Here is a 19,847-nt window from a genome sequence, read left to right as displayed (position 1 = left end):
AAGTGAAAAGAGCAGTACCAAATTGTTTTCTTCAACATTTGAAGTGTACAATTTCAGTTCTCAGCACCAATGTACTCTGGGCCTGTGAGGTCAAGAAAGGGCCAGTGTGGGGCTTTGAGATGAGAGTCTGCCTCTTCCCATACTTTAGATGCCACTTTGAGCACATGATGAGAAACGTTCCCCGGGGTCCCACTGAAGGTCTTTGAGCTGCCCAGAGACGTGGGCATGAATTTGGGAAATTGTACCACATTCAACATGGTGCCCTTTGAAGACTGAGAACAAAGATGACAAAATCTGTATTGATCACCTCTTTTCCTCATTGTTAATTCCATGTTTTCCCTATAAGAAAGAAATAGTTATTTGTGCTATGAAGGGGCGAAAATGGAGGCCCCGAAAGACCAGGCACTGGTCCACACCTCCCAGATGTCACCCTGTCCGTCAGAGTTCATGGTCAGTTCCTGTGTCATCTCCAGGCATAGGAGCTGCTTCCTTGGAGAAGGTCCACCTCAGATACTTATTCAGAAAATTCTGGCATCTTATAATAATTTACACGTGTGTGCTCCTTTTGCAAATGATGATCAGGGACATATCTAGCAAAATGGAGTGGAAACTAAATATATATGCCTCTCAAAGGACATGCGTTTTCTAACTGTAGCAGATTTGGGGGCAAGTAGAAAACCGTTTGTGTGCTTTGTGATTTTTGTTAATTGACCTAGTTCTTTTCTCCAAATGCTTTAAAATCCCAACTTATACCAGGCCTCTGCCAGTTAGTTATGTTTAGAGAGATTTCATTATCTATTCTCAGCCCAGCCTGGAAAGCCACTGACTCTGTTACTAAGCAACAGACTGAGACCCAGGGGTTGCAAGTCTCCCTCAAATTTCACTAACTACTAACCTAACACTACCACTAACCCTGTCACTTTAAAATGGAATTCTTTTCAAACAAGTTAAAGGGTCCACAGTAGGCAGAATATTCTAGAAACATGAAATGAATACAGCAGAGCCCCTCAGCATCCACTAGACGAAACTGCTACCTGAGTGCTACCTAACCAAGGACACCAGAATGTATGTGTTCAAAATAGACGTATCCACAACCATGCTCGGAAATCACCGTATTTCTAGTCTATGCTATCTAGATGCATTGAGGTCTGCTCCACCTTCAGAGATGAACTGTAGAAATGTATATTCCAGTTAGTACAGGGGATGATTAGTCCAGATATATTTGCTGACCAGCATTTTGCTAATTTCGAGTTAAGAAATGAATTCTTTTCTACCCAGATACAAGTTAGTTCAAAATGAGAGGTGGAGGCTGTTCTGTTTGTAGGTATCCCTGAAGGTTTTAGCCTTTTCCTCAGGCGGACTCTGGATCCCTCCTCAACCTGAGAGGACTTGTCTCTAGCACCATGCCTCTGACCGTAGCCCGTGGCCCAGCCCAGGGTATCCTGGGCTCAGTCTTGCTGCCTGCGCCCTCAGGCCTCAGGCAGCTCAGAGCCAAACACGTGAGGTTCTGTGAGGACGGAAGAAGTTTCCAAACCACACACAAAGTACAAGTAAAGCCTTGCACATAAAAAGCCTGCTGGTTGATTTAGTTGGATGGAAATCTAGAATAAGTCACTATTCAGCTTTCAAAATTTACATTATGCTATCCATCTCCAGATTTTAACATTTTATCAGGATTCTAAGAAAGATTTGAGAAGCAAAGAAAAGAGGTTAATAGTTGAGGGCATGGACTCTGGAATCGGAGTTAGCATTCAAATCTGGGCTCTGAACTTATCTCTGTCATCTTGGGCAGTTATTTAACCTCTCAGTACTTCTGTTTTCTCATTTGTGAAATCAGGATGATAATAATACCTGTCTTGTAGAATTGTTGTGAGCATTAAATGAGTGAACATATATCAAGCCCTTAGAATAATGTTACTAACAGTTATATATAAAATGCTGTGTTATTCTTATCAATATCACTACATTAGCCTGTGGGTTCATATTTGAATTTCCAAATGAGACAAAAAATGTATTGCCTGCTACCCATTTTGAAAGGAAATGAAAAAAAATGAGGGGAAAAAACTCAGAGAAAATTTTGCCCTTTTACTTTTTCTTCACTTAAGTTTAAAATTGAGACTATTTTCTATGCAAAGATATCAGTAATTACATTTTCTACACACTTTACATAGGACAACTTATGCCTCCATAGGACACGCTGTATTTGAAATCAACTTACTAACCCAGGCATAGCGATGAAGAGAAAAGGGTGGGTTGAAGGTAAAACCATTTAAATAGGTAGGGAAACAAAAAGAAAAACAAAAAGAATAAGAACAGAAACAGGAAACAGAAATTATGATTAGGACGTGGAGATGAAGACACTCTATGTCAATGTGATCATCTGTGCCAACAAAGAATCAAAGAAGAAGATTAATTTGGGCCTCACACTGTTCTTAACCCAATCTGCTAACCACTTCTAACTCATTAACTTGAGTTCTCCTTCCCCTTTCTTGCACAGTTACCCCTGTGTCAGGAACATGGTCGGTGAGATCCCTGCGCTGGGGAGAGATGGGGTTTGTGGCGTCTTTGTGTCCCAGGGCTCGTGTCCTGTGATCCTATGGTTCTGAGGAAGGTTGAAGCCTGGCTATATTTTCTTTCACATGCAGTCAGTTTCATTTGGGCCACTTGTACTTAATTTGAAAGCTATACGGTACCAAACTTCTGCTTTTTTCCTCACTTGAGCTTTTGAGGAACTGTAAGAATAACAAAATGCAGTGTATTTTTTGAAGGAAAAAGTGTTTTTCCTCCGTCTCTCTTTCTCTCATTAGATGAAAATCATTAAACAAATTCTTTGCAGATGAAAGCAACATGTGCTTAGATTATCAGACAGTGTCTGAGCAAAACTGCAGCCAATTTGTTTGGCTGCAACATGGCTGACTCCTAGGGCGGAGTCCTGCAGCCATTGGACAAACACAGCATATTCCCAAGCACTTGTAAAATTAGGAAGTGCATTAAGAAGCCCCTGCTTGAGTGGCTTTTCTGATTGCTGGATGGATAAGCATGTTAGAGGCATTACTTTGGGTTTTGAAGCCAACGCCGCTTAATCTCCTATACTTTAGTGCATTGTAAGAACCAAGAGAAGAAAACGCTGTGTGAGACGGCTTTGATGAATTGGGGTGAACTTATATTCTTAAAGACTGTTCAAAGGCTTACTTGACCTTGGGAATTAGAGTTGACCCGAAATCACCTATCAACTTAACACGCATTTATTTGGTGATTTAGTTAAAACTACTTGTATAATCAACGGGACTCTCTAATAAGAGCAATATGTTTACTCTGCTTTCCACAATTACAGACAGTGGCTTTGGTCATAGAAATCATTTTCACAACTTCAGTAAATTCTAGATTCCATATAGATGCATTTCTTCTAATAATATATTTTCCTCATTTCTTACAAGGCAGTTTGGATGGAGAACAAAAGTGAAAAGGACAAAAAAATTTATGGAAAAGCTGTAGGGCAAATGGAAATGCAGTGTTCAAGGTTAATGAAAAATGTTTGGGGTAACAAGGTTGATGAAAAGGGAGGGAGCCCAGTGGCATGGCATTGGCTGAGAAACCAGACCTCGCCAGAGGCAGCCTGGCTGGTTTGGGAAACCTCGGTGATAAAATGTCGTGGTGGAAACCTCTGCAGGGTGTGTTAATACAGAAGTTTGGAGACATAGGGCCTGAATTATGAGCAGTGAATAACATCATAAATGTAGCAATATGCCAAACCCTTGTGAAAAGCAGTTGGATGGAGAAATGCTGGAGCTTTTAAAAGCTCCCTTTCACTTACATTTTTTTTTTAACTTCATGCAGAACTAATTTTATACACTGTTCATTTGATTTGAAAATGCCAGCGTCTGGGGTATCATTAAAGAGCGTTATTGAGAGAGCCACTCTTGGCAAAGCATTTTGCTTAAAATGCTTATTAGCTCTCGGGTCCCTGCAGTGTTGTAGACAGGACCGAGAGAGTTTCTCCCGCTTACCTAGCCCCGCTGCCCCACCTTTGTCCGGAGCAGGTAGCTGCCCGCCTGCTGGGAAGCTCCTTCCCCTTGGCCCCGAGGCGCCAGGAGGGCCTTGGGGGCACGGTACTTAAGGAACAGACATAAATAGATTTTGAAAGGTCCACCCCAACGTCCTATGACCAAAGCCTCTTGGAATTTCTTTGATTTCTAGTTGACATAAATTAGAATTACACAGGCGTGAAGAGTCTTCCCAGAAAAAATCAGAGAGGCTGCTGGGGGAGGAGAGCGCCCCTGCGTGAGCCTATTGATTGTCCCGCTGCCTTCAGGCCAGGGGCCTCTTTGGAGGCCGACTACTATTGATCCACACCGTAGAAATAATCAAATTACTTCATTTCTCATCAAACTGCCACCGCCGAGACCTTTCTCCTCACCTGCCCCAATTTCTGAAGTACTTAGTTGAGGAGTAAAATAGATGATTTTTTTTTTAAATCAGAAATTATTTCTTGAGGTCATAAGAAATCCTTGTTTTTCACACAAGTTCCTCATTTAAATGGTAGAGAAATTCCATTTAATCAAATCAGCGAGAAGCCAATGCAGAAAGCAAGTAATGGAAACCAGTCAGCTCTTTAAAGCCAGGAATCTGCTTTACAACCTTAAACTACCGAGGGCCAAGTTTCGTGTGCCCAATTTAATGTAAAAATATTCAGGAAAAATGGACCGCTGCATTTTTCAGGAAGTAATTATGGTAAGAGAAAGCCTCAACAACCTAAATATTTCTGTGAAGAAAATGGAGTTTTTATCAGCTTGTTTTAGGAATCCTGAGCAGGAAAGCCCTATGGGGAAAATAATAGAGGACTCTGTAACTAATATACAGAACTAACTGGAAAAATCAGTTTAAGGGAAAATAATTTGTGGGGCCCTGTGTCCGGGACTGTTTGGGTAGCAATCCAGCCATGAAACAAAGTGGGTACCTGCAGGGACTCCGCCTCTCCCCTGCAACGTATGCACAGCTGTTTCCAGATTGCCCATAGCCAGAATTTAAGACTGGAAATGTATGTCTTATCAAACAAAATAAAGTGAAAAACAAAACATTCTTTCCTAATAAGGCAGGAGTGGTCTGGCTGTATCTGATCGTGCAGTTCTAGGCCGCGAGCGAGCGACCGTAACCGTTACATGAACAGCCCATAATACCATGTGCTCCAAAAAAGAAAGGGACGATGAAAAACAGTGAGAGAGTGCGGCGGGGGCTCTAAACTCTGAACTTAAGTCCTTCACCTGAAGTATCAGCATCTTGTTCCTTTTGCTGATAAAACAGTTTCTCCGGGTGATTTTCACACAGGAGCACTTTAAAACACATTTTTATAACCCTGTCCTGATTATTCCTGGTAATTGAAACAGAGGAAAACACATCAGCTGAAACTCACAGGTTACCTCTCAGCCTCATTTTAGCCAAAGTGTTTCCATCTCTTCTCCCAACCCTATTCACCTGAACTGCTATGAAGTGGTAACTTGGAAGGGCTTTACTGTTTTTAAATATTAAACCAGGAAAACACTGGCATGGAGCTTTGTGACAGGTTTAACTGGGGAGTACTAGTGTTTTCAAATTCTACTTCCATCACGTCACTATCTGTGGGACTTTGAACAACTTAATTTCTAAAAGCCTTCGTTTCACCATCTGAAAATAGGGATAATATTTACCCCATAGAATTGTTACGAGATTAAATGAGATACGGCAATAAAGTACTTAGCCCAAACTCATGCTTATTATTATCATTATTATTTACTCATGTATCCATACCTGCTTTGGAATCTGATATTTAGCCTTGATATGAACCACTGGTTCAGAGTATCCTAGCCATGGATTTTAAATAAGACCCATTAATTTATAGTTAAATTTATAGAGTAAGAAGAATCCTAGAGACCAGCAGGTCTCAGTTCTTCCTTGTGAACAGAGAGAGTAAAGATTTGCCAAGTCAGCCAGCCAGTCCGTGTCCAGGCTGGAACTCGCCTGGTCTGCTTCTTCACGAAAATCAACATCTCTTAGAACCTTTTAAGGGAGTGTGCTGCAACTAGCTGCTCATGTTTTGCTCATTTCTGTTAAAGGATTGATGTATGGTGAAATTGTTGTTGTTGTTGTTTTAAGGAGGAAGGAGAAGGCCCACTGTTCCCCAAATGCTGTAAAATGTTCTGTTGGAGTTTGCCTGAAGGCACCCTGGAGCCTCCTTGCTTTGCAGTAAATATTCTCCTTGGAATTTTGATTTGGCTTAAGTAATTATACGAAAGACTTAGGTTGCAGGATCATATTATTTTTCAAATTTACAAATCAAAAAGGTAACAGCAATTTCTTAACAGGGCTCAGATTAGATTCCCAGAACTCCTGAGCACCTGACTGCACAAAGCAGAAACCAGGACGGCCGCAGCAGCTCAGGACACTGGGGGATGCTGCCCTTTGGGAATGGAACGGCAGCCCAGCCCGTGTGTGCGGCCTGGCCATCCAGCAGCAGGTTTTCACAGCCTGCCACACTGGGCCTAGTGAAAATTTTGTTTGCCACATAGGTTTTCAAAGAGAAAAGCTAAACTTCATCCCTCAATTTTTATCATATATTTTAATCCTTTATTTAAGAAATATCTACTGAGCTGCTTACTCTGTTCTAGTCACCATGATAAGGGAACAGGTCAGAAAAAATGGTGTGCAAGATAGAGTTCCTACTGCATGGAGCCTGCAGCCTCCTGGGAGAGACAGACAAGCAAACGGACAAACAGTGCTGTAAGACTGAAAATTAATTTTCAAAAATGGCACCCCAAATTATATTTCTTCTGCATAAAGAACCTCACTTATATCCCACATCTGCTTTCAGCTACTGTCCTCCAGAGTCCAATCTTTCTACCACTCTACTGTTAAACTTCCTGAACAAAGGATTGACTATGAACAGTTGTCCTTACTTTTACACTGCTCCTTACAATCTGTTTCCATCCTCACCATGCCACTGGCTTCTGGTCTTTTCAAGATCAACAGCAACTTCCATGTCATCAAATCCAGTGGCCACTTCTCTGTGCACAACTTGCTCCATCTCTTAGCAGCTGCATCCACGTGGCAACCATTCCCTCCTTCCTGAGAGGCTTCTATCTTGTCTTCCACGCCACCATGCTCCTGGTTTTCCTGGCTTCCTATCCCATACGGCTTTCTGTGCCTCCGTTCCCTCATCTGTAAAGTGGAAATAAAAATAGCCCCTAGCTCAGGTAATTGAAAGGGTTAAGTGAGCGAATACATGTAAAGTTCTTTACATGAAGTAAGCGATAAATATTAGCTCTTCCTGATGCTGGGAAATCCTTACCTTTTTCATCCTCATCACACTCCTTGTTAGAATGTTAAGCTCCTTGGGTTTCTCCTTCTGGGTTATATTGCCAGGCTAGTATGTAATAGTATGTAATAGTTGCTAAACAAATGTATATTGGATAATGGATGGATGGGTGGGTGGATGGATGGATGGATGGGTGAACCAATGGAAGGACGGACTGATGGACAGATGGATGAATTGGAGTGTGTTTCTCATCTGAATTCTGTGTAGCTCCAAGGTTCTGAGGAGGTTTCTCAGAGTCTCTGCCAGGCTCTCGCGCCTGGCATCCATCAGAGCAACCTCACTTTTATTGTTTTATTGCTTTTGTTTATTTGGTTTGCTTATTTAATATTTAATATTTGGGTTTGTGGAAGTGTTACACAGACAAAAGCAAGTTTGAAAACCATTAGGTCCCACTGCCTCTTAATAATTTGATAGATTATAAAAAGTACCTAGGCAGAGGGGAATAAATAAATGAGGAAGAAAGATGACACCGTGCATTTAATATCAGTTTCCTGTAGCTGGGGGATTCTGAGTGTAGCCGAAAGCCCCTGAGACTGAGGACAATCACAGAGTTCAGGCATCTGATGTGTGACTGGACTCGGCATCCTTCAGATGCGAACCCTGAAATGCTCTGATTTATGTAGTCGCTCTTCTGAAAACCAAAAATATTACTTGTTTTTATTAGGTTGGTACAAAAGTAATTGTGGTTTAAAAGGTTAAAAAAAAAATTGCAAAAACCACAATTACTTTTGCACCAACCTAATAGTTGTTTTTTGTTTTTGTTTTTTAATCTACAGATAAACAGATCACTTCTATGAAGACTAAACTTTTGCTGATAATAAATTTGTTTTAGGAAACTGGTCAAATCCATAAATTCTACCTAATGGAGACTACAATTTTAGAATTTTTTTTCATCAGGTATCCACTGATGATTACCAGTGGTCTAGGCTTTGTCTAAGAAAATAAAAACTGAAATCCAGAAAGCCATTTAAGCATAAGAGAAAACATTTTTCAGTTCTGAGAGTTTTCTCTCTCAATTGTGTTTTTCAGCTTAATTTTGCGAGTTTAATTTAGAAACACCCAGATGTGTTCCATAAATACATTGCACTTACCACTCGCTTAGTGACTACGTTGATTATTTTATTAGGGGCCAGGTTTTCTCAAATAGTCCATCTTTTGCCAAACCATTTAGGGCACTGCAGATGACTCCCCCAGGGCCTTTCTCCATCCCGGTGTCCCACACATATCCGTTTTGGCTTTCACATAGTGCAAATCTATACAAAACAAATGCATTGATTTGCGTGATGGGTCAATCCCACGACTGTCGGTTGTGGCCTCAGAATGGCCTGTGGAAGGCTGAGTACCTAGAGCTTACACTTGGCTTGAAACATCTTTTTTGGTGGAGGATTGTTTGGTGAAACAGGGAATGAAAATGTCACTAATTTTTCTCTCTGACAGTCTGGTTGTTAGACTCGTGTCTCCTAATCTCTAGAGACTTCAGGATGACGAGCCCTGATTCTCACTTGACAGTGCAGGCGTTTCTGTGATCCCCATCCTCCCAGGTCCTTCGCTACTTTCTCAGTGTGCTAATTCAAGTGAATACCGTGTTTCCCCACAAATAAAACCGGGTCTTATATATGAGGTTTGCTCCAAAAGACGCATTAGGGCTTATGTTCAGGGGATGTCATCCTGAAAACTCATACTAGGGCTTATTTTCTAGTTAGGTCTTGTTTTCAGGAAAACACAGTAGAAGCAATGCTAGTGTTAGCAGGCAAGCCACATTTCATGAAAAAGAGACAGCATGAAGCCAGGCCTGTTGTGATATTGACAGTGCATAGCACTTCTAATCATAGCAGATTGTGAAATGGAATGACTGCATTTGACAAAGTTGGCTGAATTTATGAACCTGCCCCTGTCCGGTTCATTGCGTTCTCAGTATCTGTCTCTTTCTGTGCTTTGGAATTTTTAGATGAGTTTTTGCCACCCTAGTGTAATCTTTCTTACCTCAATGTTTAAAAATAACGCCCTTGAAGGCCTCAGGCTATTCATATGAGGTTTATGCCTGAAGCAGAGTGCATTATGGGTGACCTGTAATCAGCTGACTCCCATAGCAGGTGGCTTTGAGGCAACAATAAGATAATCTATTTTTCTTCTTAAATTTATAATAAATAACTTAGTTATGTATGTCCTCTCCTCCTACTTCACGGGTGGTCCCTTGAAGAAACACTTAAGTCCCTGTGAGGGATGGGTTCAGGGGAATTTTTCCTTCCACTAGCTGTTGGGAAGTTCAGGTAGCGGCCTCCTTTGGCTACGCCCAACTAGAAATCTAAGACAAATGCTGAAGGAGGAGAAACCAGTCTGTTTTTACCATATTCGAAAAATCTACCTTTTGTTTCGGTCAGTGACGAATATTTGGGGTGGCGGGGTGTGGGGGGGGTGGACTAATAAGCTATAGGCGTAACAGTTTCTTTTCTCCAGAACCCCTGACTTAGAGTTTAATGTAGGGGGCAGCGCAGGAGGTGGGTGAGTACCTGTTACCTTTCAGTAATCTTAGTTCAGATCTTGCCTTCAGATTCCCAAGTGCAGAAATCATCTGCACCCTCTAGGGGCTCTTCAGTCAGAAGGTTCAGACCAGGAGGTCTCAACCGGTGCTGCATCTGAGAATCTCCTAGGAGCTTTCAAAAATACTGATGCCTGGGCACCATTCCTTCAAGATTCGGATACAGTTAGTCTGGGATATGGCCTGGACGTTGGGAGGTGTTAAAGATTCCCCAGGAGATTCTAATGAACAGCCAGGCTGAAGACCACTGTATTCTTGTTTGTATTCTCGGTTGCAGATACAGTTCAATTCTTGCCACATCAGTAGAAATGTCTCAGATATTTGTTACGGATGAGTCACTGTGGGGTTCACAGAGAAAGGCCTGGGTGTGACTGAGAAAGGAAGAGGGAAGGACGGGAATGAGAAGTTGCCTGCAGAGTAGAGAAAAGGAACAGCCAGCACGCTCTAGTTCACACCTAGAAATCTTTTCACCATGCTGGGAAGACCCTTTACCCTCACTGTGGGCTCTGCCTGCAGCCTGTTCATGCCTGTTGAGCCTTATCCTCCTCCAGGCAGCTGGCAAGCTTAGCCTTGCTGCTGAAGAGGAAGCAAAAGAGGTGAGGTGAGAGATTGTAAAATTCCTGGTATCTTGGACTTCTAACCATAGAGAAACAGCACCAGGATGTGTGGCCTGTCACCCAAACATGGACATGAGAAGTCCTACCATGAAGGGAGTGAAATAGAATCATAAAAATCTACCCGCGCCTGCAGAGAACTGGTGCATACTGTTGGCTGAGCAGGGTCCTGGAAAAATCAAATGTATCGTCTGCCTTTTTATTTATTTACTTATTTTTAGTGTCCTATTTAAATTTTGTAACTGCATTTAGATGACTTATCTCATTTACATACAAGTTTGAGGTAGTACTAAAATTCACATTACCCTTATTTTACCCATTTTAATATGTGCCCATCTTGGGGCCCATGGGCACTTGCTGAAAGAGCAGTTGTGTCTCGTTCGGATCTTTGTTGTCCAGGGTGACTGAGCAGCCCCTGATGAATGCCAGGTGCTACCGACAGCCAGTACAGCTTCCCAGAGAGCCCGGAAACGCAGAGAGAAACAGGCTCCGGAGGTGAGGCGTATTGCCTGGGAGACAACACTCTGCCTCTGGGCCTCCAGAAGTCCGCCTCTGGGGCTGTTAGCCGTGAGTGACATTGCCCAGGGATCCTGTGGAGAATGACAGACCAGTGAGAAGGCAAGAGCCCTGAATGAGGAGGCAGGAGCTGAGTGTGCTATCTGTGACACCTTCACAGGCATACTCTGGGCTCCTGACTTTTTCCACCTGCAGATGGGGCACCCATTTTCTTAGCCCTCCCACCCCCAGCAGTGCTATTTGAAAAATGAGCTTGCTGCAGTTACACACTTGAATGTGTTAGACGGGCTGGATTAACATTGGTTTACAAAGCTTATGAAGTAAAGGACAGATTGACTGTTTTATTCTAACTTATGAGTGGGTTTCCTTTCTTCCCTGAATAAGGTGTGTACATTTAGTGCACGTGGTACCCAGGCTGATGCCTCCTTGTCCTTCAGAAGTCCACCCAAATGTTACTTCTTTTGGAAAGCCCTTTCCGGCCTTCCTGGAGAAGGTCAAGTGCCCGCAAAATCCTTCCATCCACAGTAACCTGCACTTCCCCTAGGAAGCACTCCTCAAGCTTTGCTGCTGCTACTGATTTAATTGTTCGTCTCACTTGCTCTAAGAGGGTGGGGACCATGTTTGTCAAGCTGATCATTTTACACCCGAGACACAGAAAAACGTTTCGATGGGTCGGGGAGAAGAGAGAAAGCAATACAGTATATGGCGTGGGCAGTGGCCCTGCCAAAAGGCCCCTTGTTAGTCTTGCAGCTTCATCATATTTGCACAGCTCCATGACAGAATGCTCTGCAGGCCAAGTAAGATCCATTACAATTTATTTGCCCACCGTGCAGCCGTTCTGAAGAGCTTATACAGGGCTTTGAAATGTAGTGTATGTAAACTGCAATCATTTTTCCTAACGCTAGATGGAAAATCAATGTCAGTGACACTGTGTGACCCTGTGTGTAATACCAATTCTGTCTGAGCCACAGTTCATCTGCAGTAAGAGGTATTAAGGCTTAGATGCCTGGAACATAATAGATGCTCATTGAATATTTTCCCCTTCCCCTCTTCCTCCACTCTTACTGGAATGTGAACATACTTTTATTTTGCCATTTATTAGTCATTTGGATGAAAAATTAGCAAATTATTTTCAAGTATTTCACCAAAATAAACCATGCTGAAGAGGGGGAAAAATGTGTTTGATTTCTCCCCTACAACATGAAAGCCTGATACTGACGAGTACAGTGTTTCTCAGTGGAGAGCACAGGGCAGGTTTGGTTGGAGGGACCATCTTCCCTCCTCTGTGACTGTACCATCCTGTTGCAGTATTATCTACATGCTTCCTGAGACAACAAATGTCATACACCACTGTGACAATAAAACCAACAATAACAAAAGGCCTCAGATTTCCATTTGCATCCAGGTATCAGTGAAAGCATGTGGAATTGCTGAAGCCCAAGCAATAAGAAGGTGGAAATAGCATTGTTTCGAATTAGGAGATCTGTCCAAAGTTCCCCCTATGCTACCAGATAACTGTGACATCAGAAGGGACCTTACCTGTCACAAAATATTACAATCTGTGGGGCCCTCCTGGGCCTGCCACCCTGAGCAGACTACTGATACTGCAAGCTAAAGTATTAAATCTTCTGAACCATGTGGATTTTTGCAAAGTTTTAGAAACCTACTCATGTCCAGTGACCACTAACATGTTTCTCAGTGTTAGTCAGCCAGTGTAGTGCGTCACTGATCTCCAGTAAGGAAGGCTGCCATCAATTAATATGAAGTATAATAGCCTAGTCATTTCCTGAGTACTGCCTGACGGCCACATGGTTCAGCCAAAATTGCTGAACCACCATCATGAGCCACTTTGGTCTCCTGTGCAAAATCACTGGAAACCCCAGGAAAGGTATATCTGGAAAGAAGTACCCAGTGATGTGAGATGGAAAGGAGAGTAGCACAAAGAACCACCGTGGGTATACACTTCAAAGGATTAAAGGAATTTGGAGCTGCCATAATGTCAAGACTTTAAAGATTGCTACTACCACTGTAGCTGGAACAGTCTGGGAACAAGGTGAGCTTATCTTCACGATTTCTGATGCAGCACTATTTGGTGCTTTTTAATTTACTCAATATCTATTCATGACACTACTGTATTAATTTAGCCAACAAATATTTGTTGAATATTTGCTATGTGCTTGCATTCTGTAGGTGCTAGGGATTTGCCAGTGAACAGAAACAGCCAAAAGTACTATCTCATGACCTAATATTTTAATGGGGCAAGGATATTCCAGACAGTGTGTGTAAGACTGAAAACTAAGAGATGACTATAGCACTTCTTGTTGTCAAGGAATTTACTGTCTAGGAATAATGCAATACATGTCATTGTTGTTGGTCTTTTAAATAGTGTTCGCTTTTTGCAGGGAAACTTTTCTCAAAAAAAAAAAAAACACCAAAAAAAAAAAGTGATTTTAAGTGGTTTACAGGCATACTTTGGAGATAGTGCGGTTTTGGTTGCAGACCACTGCATTCAAGTGAGTGTCACGACAAAGCGAGTCTTAATCTTTTGCTGGTGAAGGTCTTGCCTTCAGTTGGTAAAAAACACACCACCTTTGAAGTGCAATATAGGGAAGAGCAATAAAACAAGATTTGTCTGTATTATATTCCTAAGTGTGGTTTTAATGTACTCATGTCAAATATTTCCCCTTAAAAAGAAACACATCCAATTTTAAAACTTGAGTCAAAGAAGAATTAAGAATCACTTATTATAAATGGTTTCTTCAGCAAATTTTATCAGAAATTCTATATTTTGAACAATAGTTTTGGGAGATAATTCAGGCCTACACTTACACTTATCTGGAAACTTCTGGGGAAAGTACACCAAAGGAGGGAAAGAAACAGGGTGATGGTCTAGATAAGTTAGTTAAAAACTGAATTTGGAAAAGATTGAAGGTGCTCTCGTCATCCTTCCACAATAGCAGCAGTAACAGAATGAAACTATGGTGTGATTTACCTTAATTACCACACCAATTTGCCTCACATTTTCAAGAAGTGCTAATAGATGTTAATGCAAAATAGATTAAAATACTAGACAAATTGCTACTACCTTAAAAAGAGTTATAATTTTGAAAATGTAAATTATGGTTATGCAGTCTTTGGAAAGAACTATAAAATCCAATCTTTCTTACATTTAAAATAAAACAAAAACCTGTGGTACGTTCTTTTTTCCCTTTAATCACAGTAATTTCTTCAAATGACACCACTGCGTATTTCTTTAGGAAGATACACTGTATTTGTCAAAGTGCATGTGTAATATAGGAGTTGCCATTGGTAGTTTTCTGCAAGAGGAAAAGAAATTGAACATAGAAAACCAGGAATCATGGAGAATTTTTTTTTAATTCATCTTTATGTTCCTTTTTTACATTACATGCATTTTATGAGTTGGAACAGAGAGCGGTTCTTTTCTTTCTAGCAAATGGAGGCGTGCATGACAAAAAATCTGCAAAATCTGTATGTAGGCATGATGATTTAAAATGATGTGGACCCTCCTGGGTCTTACACTGAACTCCTTCTCTAAGGCACCACAACTCATAGAATCTATACAAAGAGGTGGGCATAATTTGTACTTCTGAGTAAATGAAAATAACTTCAGTATAAAATGTATCACACTCTATAGCCAGGGGACACTATAAGTAAGAGATAGAGCTTTCCCTACTGGGAGCACATGTATTTCTCTGAATAACTTCTACCCAACAAAGCTCTAAAATGGAATATTTGCATTTCCCCCACTGCTTTGTTTTCACAGAATTTACACAGCACAGTTAGCAAAAAGGTTGTTTAGAAGACACATTATATCCACAGAGAATTACCAGTTCTGTTTTTCATACAGCTATACAAAGCCGAAGTACTGTCTATTCTTTCCCATAATCTATGAAAGCCAGAGAATTAACACAGCCTATATGCTCAACTATTATAGGTCTATCTTACTTTATACAAGAGAAATAGGTAAATTGAATTTCGGTAAATAAAAGGATATATGAAACACATTAGGAGAGCTGTCAAAATAAGTTAACCCTGCCATGAAAATCTTAAAGTGAACAATTATTCTCTAGTTTATATACTTCATAAATCCATAGCTTCGTGTATCCGGTTTGTTTAAGGCAAATTGTATCTCTTCCTACAAAACACATCACATGGAGGTATTTCCTGTTTTTAAAAATTGGACCTCCAAAACAAATTACCTGTCAACCCTAGGTATAAAACTTTGCATAGGCCCTTGTGTAGTTTAGAAAAAATGTACCACAGAAGACAGTCCCCATCCCTGTGGTGGGTTTACATGTTTTCTCTTCTCCGTCCTTTTTTTCCAATCTATTTTCAGTTAGTTGTTCCTTGAATGTTAAGTGGCTTAGAGCATGTTTACTTCTTTTGCACTGTGGTGCAGACTTTCTGAGAGTCCTCTCCGACCGAGTGACTTTAGCTCTCCCTTAATGAGATCTACATCCTCCCCGATTTGTTTATGGCAAGAGAATGGAAGGTAGCTGTAACATGGGGAACATCCAGTAAAAAAAAGAGAGAAAAAAAAAAAAAAGAAAGAAAAGGGAGGATTTCCAGAGAATGGATCATTTAAAACCTAATGTGTGCTATTAGGGAAAGTTGAGGGGAATCTCCTCCAGAGAGCATTAAAATAAAATAGATTCTTCTTGTATATGAAGTATATTTAAAAGTTACTTCTTGTTCTGTGATTATTTTATTTTGAACATTATAACATACGTTATAAAGGTTTGTTTCTGAAATATCTCAGGAGCGGAACAATATTGAGCATCACTGTAGATAATTTGTCACCCTAACATATTGTTAATTAACTCATGCATTTGATGACTGTGCCTTCTGTAATAATAAGGGCTCCCATTGGTTGACCTTTTTTTTTTTGAGTCCGTCAAAGTATTAGGCATATCATGACATTCAATCCTTTATAATAATCCTATGATATAAGTACTTTTATCCTGTTTTACAGTTGAGGAAACCAAATCTTAAAGAAGTAAAATGAAACCGGGATTCAGACCTGTTTCTGATTGACTCTAAAGTCCATGGTGTGAACCACAGTTGCCATATTTCTCCTCTACTTTGTGCACAGCCCAATAGCCTTAAAAATAAAAGGCTGACGCTTTTGTTCAGGTGGAAGAGATAGGCAAGTAAAGAGGTGATTGCAGTGCAGTGTGAGAGTGCTTAAATAAAAGACAAATCTTGCAGGGTGCCAACCACGGGTGCACAGACAAAGGATACCTATTCCAGCCTCATGGAGAGATAGGCTTCCTGAAGGAGGGAATTCCTAAGCTGAACATGAGTTCCTCAGGCAATTGCTGGTCTTTGTGATTACATTGGTGTCTGGCTTTGTCTTGCTCTTGGGTTTCTGTTTTTTATTTGTAGTTTGTTATTGCTTTATTATTCATTCACAAATAACTAGGCTGGGCTCATGGATACAAAAATGATCATGGCTCTGATGGATCTTACGTTAGAACAGGCGAAATAGACATTAAACAAAGCAATTATAAACTGACTTTATAATATAAGTGCTGTGTAGGAAAATGCTGGAAGAGTAAACAACCTGGAAGCCTTACCTAATATAGGGAGGGGAGCAGGGATACGGCGTGATCAAAATTACCTGGGGAAATGACATTGAAACTAAGAACTCAAGAATGAGTAGGGTGAAGACGATGAAGGAGAATGTAGTCAATGATATTGTGATAACTGCGTGGTAACAGACAGTTATTAGGCATCATGGTGATCAAATCATAAAATAGATAAATATCAAATCACTATGCTGTACACCTGAAACTAATATAATATTGTATACCAACTATATACTTTAATTTAAAAAAATGTAAAGAATGAGTAGGAAGTTGGCAGGAGAAGGTGGTTTTCAAGGGGGAAGTGAATTTAAAAGAATTCCAGGTAAAGAGAACAGCATGTGCCAAGAACCTGAGGCCAGACAGAGCTTGGACACCTTGGTTATCTGAAATTAGATCCGGTGACTGGATAGTATCAAAAATATGCTAGAGAGGGAGACAGGGCTGGATGATGCATGACCTTCTAAGTACACTGTTGTAAGCTGCCTCACCTTAAGCAAGACTTAGAACATACATAAATTTAATTTCAGAAAAAACATTATGTTGCTTAAAAATCCTCTTAAGACCATGAATTCATATTCTTAACTCTAATTTGTATATCAGTTTTCCTTTTTAGTCAAAATTATTTTCTTGTTTTTGAAAACAAAACGTTATATATCATATCTATATCACAGAAAGAATTAAGTACATGGCTTTGTTGGATTTAGAATGAAAATTGATTTAAATACAAGCGAGTCTTGAATAGAGAGATATGCTGACAAAGATTATCATCAACACAATGCTGAAACATCAACTCTCAGTTTTAAAAAAATATTATGTATAACAGTTTTCCAATTCACCCAGAGAACTCCAGATTATTTCAGAATAGTGCAGACGACTGAAGGTCATGGTCATCATACTTCTAAGCAGGCTTTCCAAGCAAACAGCAAGGGTTTGATGCGGTCTTAGGTTTTTCCTGGCAGTCCTGATCTTTGTCGATAATGGACAGACATGGAGAGGGAGCACAAAATCGTGTATCACAGCCCCCTACTTTCAGACCAGCTTACTTAGTATAAATGAAACATTGATGTATTTGAAAAATGCCCAAGTGGTCAATAAAGATTTTAAATAAAGCTACCTAAAAGTTGTGGTCCTTAGGTTAATCATTTATTTATCTAAAGGATGAAGGAAGCTGTCTACTTCTGTGATATGAACTGCAATCAGCTTAAAAATAATTGACAAATTAATCCCTTCACAGCACAGCAATTGTAAAGGTGTTAGTTTTAATTAGGTCTGTCTGATTGCCTTGTCTAATCAAGAATCAAGGTGGTATCTTTGATGGTTAAGGTCTAGTGGGGCCATCCCTGACCTGCCAGCCATGTATGTTTTAATTATTGATTCCTCACATTTCAGCCCTTTTCACAAAGGGACTTGAAGTTTGCAATACCTTAACATTTTACAGGAAGAAAAATAAACATTTCCCCCAACACTTCTATCTAGAATCTTGTGTATCCTCTCCACCAATCTACAGTTTCATCCTAAAAAGCCTGTCAGGGTGATGACAAAGTCAAACGCACACTCGAATGCTATCTCACTGCAGCCTCACCTCCCAGGAACTAGATTTTCAATGGACACCTTAGGATCTTGGCGAGTCACAGTCATGTATGCTTCTGGAAAACACATTTGATTTCTCGATGTCCTATGTCTTTTAAAAGGTCCCTAAGGGCAAATGTAGTACTTAGGAAACCAGGGCGGTCAGACAAAACGGGACACGCATCTTCTCACTAGACACTTCCTCACACTGCTGAGAGGGATGGGGGTGGTTCCTAGTACCATGACAGGTGCGCCCATGAGCCTGGGCAGCTGGCAATTTCAGTGGTCCTGTGCATGATGGTGGCTCTTCTCTGGTTACAGGTCAATGAAGTGACGGTGGAACAGCTGGTGCAGCAGTACCCTCACATCACCTTCAGCACCGTCCTGCAGGACTGCAAGAGGACGTTGGAGAGAGCCTATCAGATGGGCTGGACCCCCAATATGTCTGCCGCCTCCTCCTAACACTCCAGCCGAAGCTCAGGTCCACTGGGACCATTCAGCAGGGCAGAGAGGAAGTGTTGATTTGGGGTGGGTGATCTCTTGGAAAGGTTTTAACTGTCACATGTCTGTGTGTGTACCCGAGTGTGTATATTTGTGTCTCATTTGCCTGTTGCATAGCATAAGCGCAATTGCTATTTATTCGCAGGTGAGCTGTTTTTTTTTTCCTTTAAAATTAAAGATTTTGAAAGCCACAAACCTTTTAGTTTTTAAATTCAAAGGCTTATTTCTCTAAAAAAAAAAAAAAAAATGTTCCTACGATGGAATTGAAAAAAAAAAATAAATGAAATCTATTATTTTGAGCTTCTAATTACTGCCACTTGGTGATGCCCCAAATTGAAGGCAACAGCCTTCTTTTCTGATGAGATAAAATTGTGTACTTCTACTGCAACCAGAGCATAAGTGATGTTACACTAATTAGAAGCCGGGAAACCAGTCCTTTTCAAAATTTCAAGCACATACACATATATAGGTTCTCACACTTTCTCACGTACATGCACACCAAGGCAGTTTCTCTCTAGATCATTTTCTAACTGAGGGGCCTTCCTCCAGGATGTCACTCACTGTGGCTCTGCCTAACTCAGTGTTTCCACAGGTGGCCAACTTGATATCTGGTCGATAACTTAGGGACTAGAGAGGATAAAGCCTTTTGTGAAATTTTTATATGGAGGCAACAATCTGAACTCCCCTGGCCAGCTCACGAAGTTAAGTATTCATTATTCTACAAATGTGTTGTGTTGAGTACTAAATATCGTAATTGAGTTTTACGTTAACATTATGTTAGCTTTTATTTCATGGATAGTAACTGTTCCGGATATATTTAATTGATATTTGGAGCTAATCTTAGCATTATCTACATTAAAGCCACCAATGTAATTAATGGTGTGAAGTTATTTTTTAAAAATCTACAGATCATTTAATTATTTTTTGTTAATTTGGATAATTATGAAACTATATTTCAGAGATTTGGGAGTAGTCACATTAAGAGCAGATTAATGAGTGAGATATAAGTAGACAATCTTGTTTTTTGTTTTCTTTTTTTTTTCCTTTTTTTTTTTTTTTTTGTTTTGCTTTGGGCTTTAGAACAGGTTTTTGGATATTTGCATGTTGTTTTTTGAATAGTTCTTATGCTACTGCAAAGATCTATTGCTGGT

The 19,847-nt window shown here is 40.5% G+C and overlaps 1 protein-coding gene across 2 annotated transcripts in view; it reads left to right on the top strand.

The window, feature by feature from the left end:
• Positions 1-18,891, top strand: part of FBXL17 (F-box and leucine rich repeat protein 17) — a 456,881-nt gene extending 437,990 nt beyond the window's left edge. For both annotated transcript variants that reach the window (XM_019727982.3, XM_088796664.1), the window contains one exon: positions 18,517-18,891. In XM_019727982.3, the coding sequence (XP_019583541.2) occupies positions 18,517-18,657 (141 nt within the window). In that variant the 3' untranslated portion in view covers positions 18,658-18,891. The remainder of the gene's footprint in view (positions 1-18,516) is intronic.
• Positions 18,892-19,847: the final 956 nt, after the last annotated feature.

The sequence above is a fragment of the Rhinolophus sinicus genome, chromosome 3 (genome assembly GCF_057876585.1).
Source record: "Rhinolophus sinicus isolate RSI-liver-muscle chromosome 3, RSI-T2T, whole genome shotgun sequence".
Lineage (NCBI taxonomy): Eukaryota > Metazoa > Chordata > Mammalia > Chiroptera > Rhinolophidae > Rhinolophus > Rhinolophus sinicus.
This window is presented reverse-complemented; position numbering and strand designations above follow the sequence as displayed.